Genomic DNA, 17,527 nt, shown 5'->3' on the forward strand with positions numbered 1-17,527 from the left:
CATTTGACTTATTTAAATTTTTAGGTAGTAATCTAGCAAGCTCAAAAAACTTACCACCTTCGATGTCACGAACGTATTTGCTTGGAATCTCTGGCGTGAAACCCCCGTCCGCTTGCACGTTTGAGGCTGCGGGCTCATGAAATGGGGCCGGCTGCTGCTGGAGTTCTCTGGAACTTAAAAACTGGAATTGACCAAGCTGTTCTAGTCTTTCGAGTGGCGTTGGCGGTGGCGGGTTAGTCGTCTGTTCCTCTACGCGTGTTGAAGCGGTTGTGGGAGGTTGGTTTTCGAAGAATGATGAGATCGACTGCGAAACAATCTGTCTGATCTGTGCCAGTTGGTCGTCGGCGCAGCTCTCTCTCGCATCGGGAACAGATGGCGAGTTGTTGGCTGAAACGGTTTGAACGTTTACAACATTGGTTTGCGGTGTATTCGTATTTAAGCGTTCGCGTTCGCTCTGTAGGCGCGTTGTAAGCACCCGACGGCCACCAGCGCAGGAAAAGTTGAGTTCGCGGCAAAGATTCTTCAGTTCTAAAGTTGATAGCTCGCCCAAATTCTGCGGTATTTCGACAGACGGTTGAGTACCGGATGGTCGATCTTGACGAGCCCTTGACGAGCTAATTCTTGGCATTGTTTTTCGTTTAGTGTTAAGAAATAATAAGCGTGAAATGCTGAATTTTATTATTTTATGTCTCTTTTACTCGGTCCTGAGAGCTCGCAATCCAAATGAGAATGATAGCCAGATACGGCTAACACGGGTAACTGCCTGTGGGGTTAACTATAGTTTCATTGTTATATTTATGAATAGATCAAACATAGTAGTTTGGACATAGTTAATAAACGATACTGGGTGCAGTAGCCTGCGGGTTTGGCAAGCAAATAATGAAAGTCTGTGATATAGTCTTTCTTTGTTTCGACAATATGTTTAGTCTATAAACTTCCAGGTCTATAGTGCGTTGAGTATTGTCCATTAACAATAATTTGTACTCGTAAAAATTATCATATAATTAGACAACCCAGGAAATCGGAAATAAATTACATGTTTGTGAAATGTTAGTGTAATAAGTGTGGAGATTGCTAAGTTCATATTTCACAACCTTGCTGAGAATCTCATTCAAAAACATGTACTCATTTTTAATTGCACAGTTTCTAACTATCCAGTACATTACATTATAATAATTTACTGTATTTTCAAGTAGCCATTTTCTGTCTGTGACATTTTCTTTATTTAGTGTTGTGGTTGCACACCGATACAAGTGATTTGCACAGGACTTAATCCATTCGAAGAGACAATCGTTCAGACCTATAACCCAGACCTATAAGAGCTTCAAAATCTCAGTCTACTTCCAAATTGAGGCAACTAAATTTCTCCTTGCTCAGAGCTTTCAACATGTCCTGAGTGAGAGATTAATGCAGGATGTGGTGGAGGATTACTTTGGATACCAAAGAGCAAAAGGTTGACGGTCAGACAACCCCACAGCTCAACAGTTTGTATACAACGACCTAACCATTGCAGCACAAAGTGATTTGCCCAAGAGGTAATGTTTGTGGTTGTTATAGCAAAGAGAAATGGTACAAAGTGAGTGATGAACCTGTGCATAAAAGACAGAAACAGAAGTAAACTGTCTATAGATAGACAAAGTTCATTTTCATTGATGTAAATAGTGTTATGTTAGATTGACTGGTTAGGAATATTTAGTTACCTCAGGAAAAAATCACTATCCAATGAATAACATTTTCCACTTTTTAAACAATTGGCTGCAGAATTTTTACATTTAACTTGGCTGCAATAGTAGTAATCCTGCAGAACATATATACCATTTTTTCTACTTTAATCCAATTTGTATGTTTGCCAGTTTTTGCATGAGGCACTGCATTTGCTAGGCACAAGCAGCATTGACATATTTCTTGCATGAGTGGATTTCTTATCCCCAAATATCTTGAACTTGTGCAATTACAAATAAATTTTTATCCTAATAATTTCTTAAAATTTCTGAAGTAGTCTATTGGATATGTATGAATATGTAGTCACAAAATTTTTTTTGAGGCTAGCTAACCATCTTTATTAAAACAATATTTTTCTTATGAATGTTGCAATAGTCAATAATATTTACAGTAATTTAAATATAATCTGTGTCTTAAAAATGAACACATAGGCCTAATAAAGATAAACAACTTGTATGGCTGTTTTAGCAAGCAATGGCATGGTTTATTTTGAGACAGAGGTTATATTTTATACCATAGGTGACATGGAACCTGCAATTAAGACAACAATATTCACAAAGATATTGGTTTTTATAGTTTCGACTGGGCACTGTAAAACACAGGCGGGGAAATGCGCTTATAAATGCCCATGCTATGTGTTATGCACATTAGGAGGAGTGCTATCTCTATACATCCAAAGTTACAAACGCACATGGACTTAAAACAGTGTTTTCTGCTAGGTCAGATGAATCAGCAAACTGCATACATTTAACTTGGCTTTGTGTCTCATGTTGAATTGAATGCTGCATTGAGTGCAATTGAGTGCTTTTTTCACAAAACGAGAATATCTTACATGTTTCATAGTTTTCTGAGTGCAATGACAGCACCACAAAAGTAGTTGTTTTGATGAGCAGGCGATATGTAAACAACCCAGATTTACAATTATCAATCAAACTGTAATAGATTAGACATAACATGCGGTAGAGTTTACTGAACCGCCTGGCTGGCAACGCCTCAAAACTTGCAAATCCTTGCTTTATCACGTTTATTACAGTCGGACTATATCACGTCGCTGTTCGACAGCATGTTACGTCTGATCCATTACAGTAAAAACTCTGCCCCCACAGATACGTTCAATATGAAATAAAAACTAAAAATCTAGTTGAGAACTTGTAGAATCATTATTTATACAATCATGTGGACTAACTTTGTATCTACTTTTCGGAAATTCCCTTTTTGGCACCTACATCAAAAGGTGTTATATTATGCAAAAAGTCCATTTGTCCACCTGCTTGCATAATCCCCCTTAGCCAAGATTAAACGAGACGTGAAATAACTTTCTGAAATATTCTAAAGTTATATTGTTCTTAAACAAGATAGATATTAGGTCTCTGCGAATTTAAAATGGTTCTAATTGTACAATTAAACTGCTAAAACTCATGCTATTACAAGCCTCAAATTCCAAGGAAGGACCCAATTGTCTTTGTATTGTTAGGGGATATACATGAATATTAAGTTTCGCCTTCGTTATACACCCTGTAAAGGTAAAGGTAAAGGTGACCCGAAAGGGGACACCATATATCTATTGTTATAGTTTGCATGTCTAAGCACCATGCTAAACCACAGATTCATAGACATCAGCAGGGGCTGGTTGTACGAAAGTTGGATGGCGCTACCACCCTATAGTGTTTTTCTAACTGTTTTAAAAATGCAGGAAAAGAAAAACGCCAGATTTGGAGAAAACAGTTGTTAAATCGAATCCTCAATTTAGAAATACTAAGGGTGTGGGTAACGCTATTCTCCTTTGAATGCAAACCAAGCAATGCAAACCAAGTGACTATGTCTTCACACTGTGATAATATATCTCTTGCATAAACTTTTAGTTTGATTTTCTCGCTTTAGATATTGATTTTCATAATCTCTAAGTTTAGTAGACGGAGTTCTTACTGGGAGGTTTTTTCAAGCATTTCTAAGTTTAGCTAACTGAAGGATCATGTTTTTGTCACATATATAAAACGTAACAATATGGGCATTTTATAGAGCTAATGATATTGCCAATTGTATTAAAATAATATTGAATTAAATAAATATTCATGTATATAGGGTTTACTTATATGAAATAAAATAGTATAGAAAAAGCCAGTTATGGTGCCAAAATATTTCTGGTATAGAAAAATCTGTGCCTGGTGGAATAATAATTGGTTCGAATCTAACTCACGGTATACAGGAGTTGGGCTATCTAGAAAGTAGAATGGTACGCACATGTATAGGAGCAAACTTAATGAATTCTATACTGTATTGTTATATAGGTGCTGTCTATTTTAAATGTGATTGGTTCATTTCTAGTCACATGACTTTGAATAAATGCAATGTTTTCCGCCAGAGAAACAAGTGAAAATTGTTGCCACATATTGTCATAACAAAGTTTTTTGAAATTAGCTTGTCGTGTAACATGTATGTTTTTGTTCCTATATAACAAAACACTTAATGTACGCTTCACCCCGGGAAATAGTGAGTCTTATTTTTCCTTGAGTCTCAACATTCAGACTCTTGGGAAAACAAAACTCACTATTTCCCTCTTGAGCATACATTAAGTGTGTAATATAAAATATATATAGTAATTCTATAGGGTGCTGGAAAGAGTGAACCTAACTTAGGATACAGTAGTAATGACGAACCTCACTGAAATTTAGAACATTTTCTTCTCCTGTGTCTCTAGATAGATAGATAGATAAGCTTATATAGTATAGGAGTAAAAATGTTGAAAATGATGCTTTCATAAACTATTCTTATCCAGTCTCCACGCTTTTCATGTTCAATTTTTCCAAATATTTTTACTGCTTGGCAGAAGAGGCGTAAATACACTTTTTAGATACGTAAATGCTTGTTTTCAGGACATTGAAAATCTTCTACTTTCTTATACACACAATATATTATGCAAATAAGTAATTTTCACAACAAACCCATCTGATTGAACATTTTCCTTTCATATTCCGTACATGAATATAGGTCCCCAAGACTAACGATGCTCAAAATTTTCAGGGGGGCTCATTCATTATTTATGCGATATCGTATGGTTGCTTTTTCCGGCACCCTATAATTATATAAGTACAATAGACTTACTACAGTATATTATGCAAATAAGTAATTTTCATGAAAACCACATCTGATTTTACGTTTTCCTTTCATATTTTGTACATAAATATAGGTCCTCAAGACTAACAATGTTCCAAATTCTCAGGGGGGTTTGTTCATTATTTTTGCGATATCCTATGTTTAGGTCGCTTTTTCCAACACCCTATAATTATATAGGTAGAATAGACTTACTACAGTATATTATGCAAATAAGTAATTTTCACGAAAACCACGTCTGATTTTACGTTTTCCTTTCATATGTCGTACATGAATATAGGTCCTCAAGACTGACGATGTTCCAAATTCTCAGGGGAGTAACAATATTCCTAAAAAATACATCACCCACAAGTTGTAATCGGAGATAGGTTATCTCCAAACGCACTGCTTCATTAACAAAATTTCTCTTCCAGCACATTTGAAGATATGTGATATTATAGACAGTTCATCAATTCAGCGAACAGTATATATGAAAATATAAATTTTAAGGTAAACAAACAGTTGGGTAAACAAACAGTTGTATAACAAGAGAGGAACGAAAATAGAGCTCAACCAATGGTTGATGCACAACTGACAAGCAATAAGAAAGATGTTTGTTTTGAATGTGGAAAAGAAAACCCTCCTGAGACACAAGATGACAATGATGATGACAATATAACGTGGGTATTCTGTGATGATTGTAACAATTGGTTTCATGCAATTTGCTCTGGCAAATTTGGAAAATTTAATGCAATTTGTCCAGTCTGGAAAATTGGTTATGTCTTGCTTGTAGTGAAAGTTGGAACTTGTAGACAGTATACTGAATTAAGGCTTGTTTACACTTGCACTTTTTGCTGCAATTTCAGGTGCAATTTGTTCACATCCATCACAAGAAAATCACAACAAAAATTGCAAACAACCTTGCCACAAATAAACATTTAGAATCACATAAACAAACAATATGTACCAAAAATATGTACACAAAAATACATTCAATAATGATATGGATGGCAGACAATCAAACCATACAATGCCGGCAATAAACATACAGTTGTACAAACAGTTATCATAATATTCAACCACCATCACATAGCAATATCATGTAAATAATTCATTTGATTCGCTCACCGAGCATTTTTGTAAATACAACACACATTCATTCTCTTCAATCACAACTTTGATACAGTTTCGTCACCACATACATTTCACACCAATTATAATTCCACAATCCACCTTGAAACAAACACACACATGAGTTGAAATATCGCTCCGAACGTTCTCCAAAGGGAACTCTTAATTATATACTTAGAATACACAATACGTCATTAAACTGACCGCCATTTGCAACAATTGAAACAATCCACCACTACCCCTCTTGATCCCCCGGATCCACCAAACTCTCCCCCCTATCCTCACCAGTGCTTCCACCATCCCTTTCCTGTGCTTCCCACAATGTGGAAACACAAACCACACAACCCATTTTTCAAACGAGACCCTAACCCGGACCGTAAGGGGAACCCTAACCCCCAACCTTAAAACCCAACCCCACAACCACATACAACTCCAACCACAAGATCGCTTTCCGAGGCCTAAATTGCAATATATTTTTTTCAAAAATAGCACCCCCCCCCCCAACAAACCGACAAAGAAAAGAATTGCAACTGGCGGGCAAACGATTCCTGTCCCCTGAAAGGCGAATGCCTAACAAAAGCCATAGTGTACCAAGCGACAGTGAAGAATGAAAGCACAAAAGAATCCCAAACCTACGTTGGCCTTACTGAGAAACACATTTAAGACACGCTACCTCAACCATACTTGCTCTATCCGCAATAAATCAAAGAAAAACGCCACCAAACTAAGCAAACATATTCCGAAATTAAAGGACCCTAATACACCGTGCACTGTCAGTTGGAAAGTCGTTAAGAAATCACAACCGTACTGTAATAAGACTAAACGCTGTAATTTATGCCTATCCGAGAAATTTATCATCATGTCATCCTGAATTAAGCTCTTTGTACAAGCGTAATGAACTTGTTTCCACATCCCGGCATCGAAAGACGTTTTTGCTAAGTAACACCTAGTAACCAACTACATGTAATATGACCAAATTAATTGTCGGTCTTTTGCATATAGTAGTTGTGCCATTGTAATCATATATTATTTACCTGATGAGTGTGGCAGCTAAACGCTTGTCATACAAAACAGTTCTGTAGTAAATAAAATTCGATGAAGCAACTGGTGTTTCTCATCCTGTGTAATATTGCTGTTTGTAAACATTGAGCACTCTGTCCAGACGATTTTGTATGCGTTAGTTCCTGTGATCACTGTCTCGTTCGTCACTCGAAATACCGAGACTTGCGTTGTGTCAATTAGTACGACGATAACGAGATCTTAAGAATGCGTAGGTTCTTTCGATAAAATCATAGACGATCTACACCATAGTTTCGAATATATATTGTTTATACAAAGAACGCACAAGCTCAAAGACAAGTGAATCCGAACTATATACAAGAGTGTTATATCTAAAATATTCCCAATGTCCCCGTTACCTCTAGTGCGAGTGTAATTCAATCTTTTCGTAACTATAACCAATCATGTGCGATATAGTGTAATTAAGTGTAAGTGTCAATATACTGTCAATTCATGACATCCTCCGGGGGGCGCGAGAGTATGGATGTCCAATGTTTCAATTTCTCCTTTGCCTGTTGTGCTTTTGCTCGTACAGGTCTGCTTGACTTTCCGCCGGTAACGTCATGTGGTTGTGGATTTGTTGAGGGATTCTCTTCATCGAGATCCTTGTCGAAGGTGGTCTGTGTTTCTTCTGTTGCTGTGGAGTTAGACCTAACTTCGAGTGGGTAGAGTTTGGTGATTGGTCTGTTGGTGCGACCAGTGCTCGTCTTAATATTTGCTGCTCGTACTAGTCCATCTCCTCCTTTGATCAAACTTTCTACTACAGCGAGTCTCCAGTTAATGCGTTTCGTGTCGTCGTGTACTTGAACTACATCACCAACACATATCTCGGTTGTGTTGTTTCCAGTTGTTCTGTGGAACTCGCGTAGGCTCGTCAAGTATTCTTGGCGCCAACGTTTCCAAAAGTGTTGGATTAGGTGGGATCTACGTTTTCCTTGCGTGTCGATGTTGCTGGGTTCGGGTTCGTAGGTAGGGTCATCGATCTCGTCGTCTTCGCAGAGTAGGTGGGGTAATGTGGTGATTCTCCGACCATAGAGTAGATGTGACGGTGTTAGTGGTCCTTCGTCGTTGAGTTCTGATGACATGTGTGTTAGAGGGCGATCATTGAGGATTGCTTCCGTTTCGGTGGAGATCGTTTGGAGTTCTTCTAAGCTGACATTCGCTTTTCCGAGGACCTTTTTCAACGAGTTCTTCGTCAGACCAATTCGCGACTTCGCCGCCAGAAACACGTGTAGTATCATGTGGTCAAAATTCCGAAATGCGGACACTTCGGCCTTCTTGTATATAGCAACATTATAGAAAACATGGTGAAGCGATGCGCGTGGGGGACTTGTAGAAACGATTCACGGTTACCACATTTACAAAATAAAAACAAGAATGGGGATCCTATAACATTCTTTCGTTTTCCGGCGCCAAAGCGCTGGAAAGAAGCAGCAGAAAGAAGAAAGCGGTGGATCGTTGCGTGTCATCGTGGGGACACATTCGAATGCAAGAAAGACAGTTATATCTGTAGCTTGCATTTCGTTGGAGAAAATGGTCCAACGCCTGAACATCCAGATCCAATATCAGCTATAACGAGCAAGGAAAAGGTTTGTTGAAAGTATACTGTGCGCATTTTATTATAATAGCTAGTTAGTGTTTATACTGCATGTCATGCTTCGCTTGATTTTGGGTTTCATAGCAACGAGATAATAAATATTAATTTTCTATCTGTGCAGGTTGAAAGGCTTCATCGCAAACGTAAAGCTCCTAAACAGCGCTCAGGCACTGTCTTAAAAGAAAAAAAACGTGCAAAACTGAAGTTGACTCTGAAATATTGCATTCAAACCTAGCTTGTTCACAAGAAGTTGACGATGACATATTGGCATGCGAAGGTTTACTAATGTTGCATCAATCTTGCAAATCTAAACCACAAGTTAAACAAGTACAACTGCCATCACCACTGTATGAAAATAATACGACACAGCAGTACAGTGACAAAGCCATACAGGTAAATTTGTTAACTAATTTCGTTTAGGTTTAGCCACAGAGTTTAGCTGATGCTTATGTTATATATTGAAATATCAGATTTCTGTTACTTATTTTTTCATGAACATGATTTTAATTCAAAACTTATTTTCAGACAAATATCATGGCCACTGATCTTAAAGCCTATTCTGATGAGATGTTGAAAAGCTCGAAAACTCTGCGAAGGCATTTATTTATTGCTCTAGTGGATAACCCAGATAAAACCTACCACCTTACAGGTTTGTAGTGGTTTTTTATGCAATTCTTCTCATTACAGTTGGGTGAAGAGTTATGCATTTTCCTCATTTGAAGGTTTGCAAAAGGAATACCTTGATGTTTTGTTTGAAAACGTAAAAGAAAAAGCAACATCATTGAAAATGTGGTCAGGCTTTAAAAAGACAGGAAAGAAAAGTGGTGTAAGAAGGAAATATTCAGAGGAGGTAATATGTTTAACTATTATAATCCTTAAGTTACTGTCAGTTAATGAGTTAACAAAGCAATCCTCAGTGTATGATTTAACCTGAAACATAATTTCCATATATATATATATATATATATATATATATATATATATATAATTATATATATATATATATATATCTTTTTCATTATTTAGCAAGAGGTAAAGATGGCTAATCTCACAATAAGAGAGCAGCTAATTTTTACACTAATAAGACTACGAAGACGGCCTACTCTAGCTTCTTTGTGTTACGTATTTGGAATTTCTGTTGGATCTGGCAGTAAGGTGTTTGTAACATGGGTTCTTTTCTTGGAGAAAGAACTCAAATTCTTATTAAATTTCTCAACATTGGCTGATATGGAAGGAGTAAAACGTCCAAAAGTTTTCAGAAAGTCAAAGTACTTGAATCTACGAAGCATTGTTGATTGCACAGAACTGTACATTGAGAAGCCATCTCTGCCATCCAGTCAACGCAGAACGTTCAGCACGTATAAGTCACACAACACCTTTAAGTTATTAGTTTCTCTATCACCACTTTGCCATATTAACTTTGTGTCAAAATTGTATACTGGTGCAATAAGCGATAAGGAAATCCAGCAAAGTGGTTTTCTTGACTATATTGAACCTGGAGATACGATAATGGCTGATAAGGGGTTTAACATTCAAGATCTTTTAGCCATAAAGAGTGCAACCCTAATAGCCCCTCCTGTCATGTCAAGTAAAAACGTCTCATCGCGTGCCTCTACAGCAACCAGAAGAGTGGCCACATCCAGAGCACATGTGGAAAGAATCATCCGGAAATTAAAGTGCTTTAGTGTTCTGAGAGGAGTCATTCCATTGACATTCAAGTCTTATGTTACCTCGATTGTGAGAGTCTGTGCTGCTATTGTAAATTTACAACCAAGAATAATTAAAGTTTAATTATATATATTTAATGCAATGTAAATTGTACAGTGTATTCCATTTCCTTTTTTCTTGCGATCTGTGTTTCTGGGCCTCAATAGAGGTAAACCAGGCATGGTTATCCCCTACATAACCAGTTGGGTCTGCCTCATAGGCATCAAGGTCCTAAAAGATAAAATTTAGTTCTTTATTATCATGTTAAGTTTCCTTTACAGCATATTGAAAATGTCATACCAAACATTGTACCTCAAAAAAGTGTTTAACAAACAGTGATACAAAAATACCACAATCATTGCTTGCAGGATGCTGCATTGGAACCTAAATAAAATGTACTTAAGTTTGATCGAGGTTTAATAAGATCAACATTTACATAATTATTTCTCCTAAAACCAGTTCGCTTTTTTTAAATAACTTTTTGTACCGTACCTTTAAAATTGCCTGTGTACAATTTGTATGTTTCTTCTCAGTGTTGTTCAATGAACACATATTGTCAAGATATCTAAATAGGTGGATTATTTGTAAACAGTTAGCAATAATTTTTGTAAATTAAATGAACACTTTGTAATACATGAACAACATGTACAAAATACTGCACCTTGTAACAAGATAAATCTCTTTTGATCTGGTTGCCAAGTCATGTGTTAATGAGTCCAGAACCAATATATGCCTACAAGATGTTGAGCTTTCAGCATTTGCATTAGGTTATCAAATTTGAAGTTTTCAAAGATATGGGAAAAATTAGTTTTGTACCATGGAGTGATGATCATCAAAAGCCAATGATATCTGTAAGAAAATTTAAAAAAAACAGTGTTAAAAATTGTTGACATATTACAAAATATACAGTGCCTAATACATTGTGTACCTGCGAACAATAGGTATAACTACATAATCTTCTTTATATTCCTCTGGTGTTAAATATTTTCTTGCTCCTTCAAATTTTTGTTCCCTTAAATTGAAAATTTTCTTACTGATTTAACTCATGTACAATACTATTACCAAACAAAGAGCTTTTGATTGGACATTTAACAACACTTACTAGGAAAGAAATAAGTACTGATTAAGGGTCAAGTTGGTGCAATCAAAGAAATTTTTAATAAGATTTAATTTTCAATTACCATGTTGTTTTATGTACTCCATCTTGCTCACCAGTGAGGATTGAGTAAAATAAGTAGTCAATGATAGGGAATGGGCACAAGTGGTCACTGATAACAAAGAAAAAATGTGTGAGAAAAAATGAAGGCCCAGAACATAGCTATATGTGTGCTTTAAACTATTTACCTCATCAACACTTTTACAATTTTGTCATTCATCATTACACCCGCATTCAATGATTTAATATCATGACCATCAATATCAACCCCATTTGCGACATATCTTGGAATACTGGTGTGTGCATCTGCGGTCTTCTCTAAATCTATTACAGGTACGGTGGTAGATATGTTGGGGCCAGAACAAGTTTGTTGTTCTTCATCCTTCACATAGCATTTCGGGGTTCTTTCTACAGACACAGCACCAACAACTGAAGAGACGCTCTGGTCCTCCTCATCTTTTGCAGATGTTGATTGTGTGTCTTAAATAAAAAAAATAATAATAATCAATGAGAACAGCCACTGTATTTGTAAATTATTTACAAATTCTTATATTGAACCAAACCAAAGTTTTTCCAGAAATTTTAGACATCATTTTTACAATTTATGTACTGACCTTTTTCATTCGCTGTGTCATCCTCATCAAACAACAGAGGTACAACCTGTGACAACCAAAACCTTTCTAGTTTTAGCATAACATTTTCAATAAAACATTTGTTGATGTCAACTTTAACACAGTGGATTCCCTTTAAAGTCCAAACAACAAAGTCACAAGTATCAAGGTCAGTTACGAATAATATCACTTGAACTTGGTGGTAATACTTGGAATCTGGCCTCAGTTGCTCAACATTATCCACTTTCACACCCCTATTTCTTTTGTAAGAAATGCTTCTTTGGGGTCAAGATTTCTATGTACCCATGGACACTTATACTCCACAAGTATATCTTTGCATCCACTTGCACATTCACATGTTCTTATGTTGTCAGCACTTGCACCCACAAATGGTTTTTTCTTTGAAATAAGAAATCCCATCTTCAGAAGTTTCACATTATAGTGCAAATGTTTTTGCACATGTAAATAGGAATCTTTGGCTGACTCTTCATGTTTTAATCCCCAACTACGTGGGGTAGTGGGTTGTTTTCAACAGTCTTTACTGTTTTTTTGGCTGTGTTGCAATAGCTCTTGCAAGAGCAGTAGTACCAAAATCATTCTTCTTTTCTAATGTTGTTTGCCTTGTACAAACATCTTTACACTTTGAAGCTGTTATAAAACCAATTTTGTGCTCATACCAATCATCGCATTGCCACTGGTCCCGGGTGACTTCCTCTACATGATTAATTTCACCATCAGTAAAATATAGCATGTTTCGGAACTTTTCAGGGTTCTTTTCAGTTGATTCCCGAATGTAAGTTTCCACCTTTTGCCTCATTATTCCAGTGCTTTGATTCATGCTGCATTCCTTGCCACACAAAGTTTGGGAGTCGGACTCCTTGCCACTATGATTTTCATCAGTTTTCTTTAAATATAGCTTCTGTAAAAGGGGCAGTATAACTGGTGCAGGTGGTGATGAATCATTGTTGGATGTGGTATCAGAAACAGCACTGAGCCTCTCAGTAAAACGCTCCTTTGTCATGGGCGAAACCTTGCAATGCTTTGGACTTCGGGGGTCAAAATCAATGTTTTGTAGCCATGTATAGTTCCTCTTTCTTTTTTTCCCAGCTGGTGGCTTGATTTTAATGATTTCCAGTTGGTCTACAGCACATGGCTGACTGGAGGATTGTGGTTTTGGCATCCACAAGCAAGGGCCACTTGTCACACTCTTTTTTCCATCCTGGTTTAACAGTTCTTCTAGTGAGTACATTGCAGCTGCTATATGCTTGCAACCACCGTCCCGTCCACCCTTACATTCACAAAATGCATCAAGCACACTCCCTCTGTTTGCCCCTCGACCTTCCAAGATGAACCACAACGAATAACAGTCTTTCCCCCCATCAGTTTTTGCTCGCATAGTTGGTTGCACCTGGCCGACATATACATATACCCCTGCATCTATTACACTCACAGTTTTTAGTGATTGAACATAACCATCTTGAAAAAGTCGGTAGTCTTCGAAGGACTTATAGGCAGCTAGACCTTGCTTGTCGTATTCGGTGGCATGATAAATAAGGTGGTTAAAAATATCATATAGTCCAAATGGTGGAGAATCAATGAAATCGTTCTTCATTGTCATAGTAAAAGGGTCATCAATCTGAACGTCATGAATAAATAACCTTTGTTTCAATGTGTCGCCATTTTCTACCGTTTCAAAGTTAGGATCTAGCGGTAACATCATCTTCTCAACTGCGACTGCGATTTCGACGAGACCAGACTTCAGATAGCCATTGACACTTACGCCACGCGCTTGCAAATATTTCTTAATTGCGGCTACGGTCATTGCCTTGAAGTTCGTAGGTTGCGGTCCAACCATTGTATTTTTTTACAGACAAGCTATATGTAAATCAGTTGATTTAAATAAGAAGATGGCCCAGATTTTGACATTAGAGCGCTACTGTCTGTATCTTGTATATACACTATGGCCGGAAAGTGTCCGCATTTCAGGATTTTGACCACATGACACTACACGTGTTTCTAGCGGCGAAGTCGCGGATTAAGCGTTCCCAGAAACCGCCGTACCACGGTGCTCGTTTCGGGATGAATTTCCATTGTGTTCCCCTTTTACTAAGGTTGGTTTCCAACTCAGTTGAGTTGAATAGTTGGGTTAACTCTTCGGCGGCGGACTGGTAGGTTGAGGCATTGTCAGATATAATTTTGGGGAGGGACTTGCGACTCACAAATCTTCGGAAGGCGGACATGAAGGTCGGAACGGTTAAGTTGGTGACGACTTCCAGGTGGACTGCGCGTGTGTTTGCACAAGTAAACAAACAGATGTAGACCTTTTCTTGACCCCTTGGTGTTTTCACGTAGATGGCTCCGGTGAAGTCTACCCCAGTAACACTGAATGGATGGGAGTCAGTCATTCGGTACGTTGGAAGTGGAGGCGGATCCGGAGCGGTGTAGGGTGTTCCGAAGGTCTTTCGACATGTAACACATCGACGAAGTGTTTTCTTGATGTATTGGCGTGCTGTTGGAATCCAGTATTTCTGGCGAATATCTGTCAGGGTTTGATTTAAACCGGCGTGTTGCAACCTTCTGTGTGCATCATTGACGATCAGCATGGCGAAATGGTGGTTTGCGGGTAGAAGTATGGGAAATCTTGTGGAGTGGTCCACTGGTGCATTGTGAATTCTACCACCGCAACGAATTATGTCGTCACTCAGAGTAAATAGACGAAGTTGGCGTACGAGGGGTAGGCGGGGGGTCTTCGGTCTTTGGATGTTGGCAAGTTCGTTACTGAACACGTCGTTTTGGATTTCATGTATCCAAATCATTCTCGCATTTTCAATTTCGTGTACCTTTAGTACCTTCTCTTTTGGTGGGTTGACTTTCTTCAAGGCGTTGACGAAACGAAGTACCCAGGCTGTGGTGCGTAGTAGGCGCTGGAGGTCACTGAATTTGGTAGGGGTGATAATCTGCTTGATGTTGGTAGGTGAACGTTTTGTTGACTCAGGCGTGTCAGGGTTTGTAGGAGGGGCTTCGTTCGTATCTTGATCTTTGTTCAGGGAGGACTGGAGAAGAACCATGTTAGGTTTCCACTCTGGCCAGTTTGCATGATTTGTCAGCCAATGTGGGCCATTGTCCCACAAGGTGGATTTGGAAAGGCTGTCTGCGGAGATTCCTCGTGTTAAGAGATCCGCTGGGTTGTCGGAAGTTGGGCAATAATTCCAAGTGGCATTGTTGGTGAGTTGGTGGATTTCCTTGACGCGATTTTTAATGAAACTCTTTAGCTCCTTTTGGGAAAAAAGCCAGTGTAAGACGATTTGACTGTCGGACCAGAACACGGTTTCGGTTAGTTTTAGATGACAAGACAAATAGGAGGCAAGTCTTGCACCTGTGACAGCGGCCATCAATTCCAGTTGTGGTAGGGTTAACTTTTTCAGTGGAGCTACGCGGGACTTTGACATAACCATAGAGCAGTACGGATTGGATGTGATGTAGGCGACTGTCCCATAGGCTTTCGTGCTTGCGTCGACAAAGATGTGAAGGATTGCGTTTTGTGGCCATGAGGATAGTTGGGGAAAGTATCTGCGTTGAACTTCGGTTCGAGTCGAGCTTTCTAGATCTTTGGAGAGTTCCTGCCATTTGTTAATCAGTGGTTCTGGTTCTTTCCTTGAAATTACGGTGCTGAAAACTTCTAGCTCAGACAGCTCTTAACTAGGCAAAACTGATATATAACATAATATTCAACGATTATTCAATGATTTTTCAACCTTCAGTAATTTAGTTCAATCTCCCAAAAGTGCGACTTTATCAAACGAGATCTTTATTGCCCTTACAAGAACGATTGCCCTGCAAATTTTGCCTTACCAATTTTGAGGGGGTGTCACACCCCCCCCATACCCCCCTCAAGTTTCGCCCCTGGATGGCTCGCACAAGGGCTCGCAAACCTCAGACTTTTGTGGTTTTTTCCATTTTAATGCCTAGTTTCCATTCAGACGTTAGCTATCGTTACATGTCTTTCTGTGTCTTTGGAATAATTGTGAAAGACCGATAACGAATTATAGGAAGAATTATGTTGATTCCTGTCTTTTCATGTCGTTGAGATAGGATTTGTTCAATCCAAGCGACACTGTCTGTTTCTCTCAGTCTTTATCGGTCTTTCACGATTATTCCAAAGACACAGAAAGACATGTAACGACAGCTAACGACTGAATGGAAACTAGGCATAAAAAAACAAGAATGGACAAAAGTCACAAAATTGATATTTTTATAGCAATCTATTTCTCTGCATCTACCTTAATTGACTTGACTACTGTATTTTTCCACTACAGTGTGAGTAAATACGAATTTTTTGTTGTGAGAACAAGTACGCTTGAAACATTTGGTTTTACTCGGTAAATTTTGTTTTTTTACCTTGTAATTTTGACACAGCTTTAAGACACTGATAGTCTTTTATTTTTGCCAATCGTCCTAGCATGGGTAAGTTTTTAAAGGTTTTCACCTGCATGAAAAGTTCGTATAAATATGCCATATTTTTGTGTTTTGACTTTTGAAACTCGTATGTTTCGGATAATTTCTTTGCAAGTAATTGCTTTTATGGAAGATAAGCTTTCTATATATCTTTTCTCTTGAAACTGAGATAAGGTAACATTTTCTTTGTATTTTTTGAGTGTATTTTGTTATTTGCAAGAACGTCAACAGCCCACACTCACTTCTCTTAACATATTGCTCCTTTTTTAGCAAACTTAAGTGAAACTTTAAAATATCCTAATACAGAGCATGAGCATATAACTTTAATTAAAAATTCTACTATTTTCCACCCAAAATATGAGAAAATAGCAAAAAAGAACAAGAATTCAGTTTGGCCGTGCACGTCACTTCAGTTTCTGCGATCTTTAGCTTCACTTGAACATTAGCCAAATGAGTGAAGTTACTACTCAATATATATATATAGAGAGCTCAGTTCACTGCTCTGTCATCTGCACTGAGCTATATTATAATTATAATATAACTCAGTTGTCCTCTGTCCGTAAACCCCGTGCTTCCACTACCAAAATGTTAAGATTTGGTGTATTTCGTGATAAATTATACTTCCCAGATTTCTGACTCTTCCTTGAATAAATTAACAAGCCTTACACAATTTATATTAAATTCATAATACCATTTATATTAAATTGTGTTTTTATACCAAATGTATGTGTTATGGTACTAGCAAATTACTTTGGTATACTCTAATATGTTTAGCAACTGCCAATATAATACTTCTTGGGCAGCTGCAATGATGTCCATTGAAGCTTGTCACATAAGTTCCAAATTTTCCCTGCAATTTACCAGGATGGGTCTGGGGAGCGCATTGCATACACCATCTTCTGCATCTCTTCCTTGCCCTTCACCAATTCCTGGTATCCAGCTTATCTGGGTATAAAAATCAACCAATCAGAAGCCAGATCTTCGAAAAAACTGAATTAT

The 17,527-nt window shown here is 37.9% G+C and overlaps 4 protein-coding genes across 4 annotated transcripts; 1 reads left to right on the forward strand and 3 right to left on the reverse strand.

Moving 5' to 3' along the window:
- Nucleotides 1-7,448: 7,448 nt before the first annotated feature.
- Nucleotides 7,449-8,243, reverse strand: LOC114518652. Its single transcript, XM_028538657.1, has one exon. The coding sequence runs from the start codon at nt 8,241-8,243 to the stop codon at nt 7,449-7,451; it is 795 nt and encodes a 264-aa protein (XP_028394458.1).
- A 63-nt stretch (nt 8,244-8,306) lies between these two features.
- On the forward strand, nt 8,307-10,390 carry LOC114518653. The gene is made up of 6 exons (XM_028538658.1): nt 8,307-8,591; nt 8,721-8,742; nt 8,835-8,992; nt 9,125-9,248; nt 9,322-9,449; nt 9,626-10,390. The coding sequence occupies exons 1-6, from the start codon at nt 8,307-8,309 to the stop codon at nt 10,388-10,390; spliced, it is 1,482 nt and encodes a 493-aa protein (XP_028394459.1).
- A 2,221-nt stretch (nt 10,391-12,611) lies between these two features.
- On the reverse strand, nt 12,612-13,928 carry LOC114518654. Its single transcript, XM_028538659.1, has one exon. It carries the CDS (start codon nt 13,926-13,928, stop codon nt 12,612-12,614), a length of 1,317 nt encoding a protein of 438 aa, XP_028394460.1.
- Nucleotides 13,929-14,055: 127 nt separating this feature from the next.
- On the reverse strand, nt 14,056-15,528 carry LOC114518655. Its single transcript, XM_028538661.1, has one exon. It carries the CDS (start codon nt 15,526-15,528, stop codon nt 14,056-14,058), a length of 1,473 nt encoding a protein of 490 aa, XP_028394462.1.
- Between the last annotated feature and the right edge of the window lie 1,999 nt (nt 15,529-17,527).

The sequence above is a fragment of the Dendronephthya gigantea genome, unplaced genomic scaffold (assembly GCF_004324835.1).
Source record: "Dendronephthya gigantea isolate DGI-Jeju-01 unplaced genomic scaffold, DenGig_1.0 000011F, whole genome shotgun sequence".
Taxonomy (NCBI): domain Eukaryota; kingdom Metazoa; phylum Cnidaria; class Anthozoa; order Malacalcyonacea; family Nephtheidae; genus Dendronephthya; species Dendronephthya gigantea.

Bases quoted from the DNA above. Each gene is read 5' to 3' on its own strand.
- LOC114518652 (XM_028538657.1), bottom strand. From the start codon at position 8,243: ATGATACTACACGTGTTTCTGGCGGCGAAGTCGCGAATTGGTCTGACG.
- LOC114518653 (XM_028538658.1), top strand. From the start codon at position 8,307: ATGGTGAAGCGATGCGCGTGGGGGACTTGTAGAAACGATTCACGGTTA. The intron at 8,592-8,720 runs GTTTGTTGAAAG...CTATCTGTGCAG, and splicing joins CTATAACGAGCAAGGAAAAG to GTTGAAAGGCTTCATCGCAA. The intron at 8,993-9,124 runs GTAAATTTGTTA...ACTTATTTTCAG, and splicing joins ACAGTGACAAAGCCATACAG to ACAAATATCATGGCCACTGA.
- LOC114518654 (XM_028538659.1), bottom strand. From the start codon at position 13,928: ATGGTTGGACCGCAACCTACGAACTTCAAGGCAATGACCGTAGCCGCA.
- LOC114518655 (XM_028538661.1), bottom strand. From the start codon at position 15,528: ATGGTTATGTCAAAGTCCCGCGTAGCTCCACTGAAAAAGTTAACCCTA.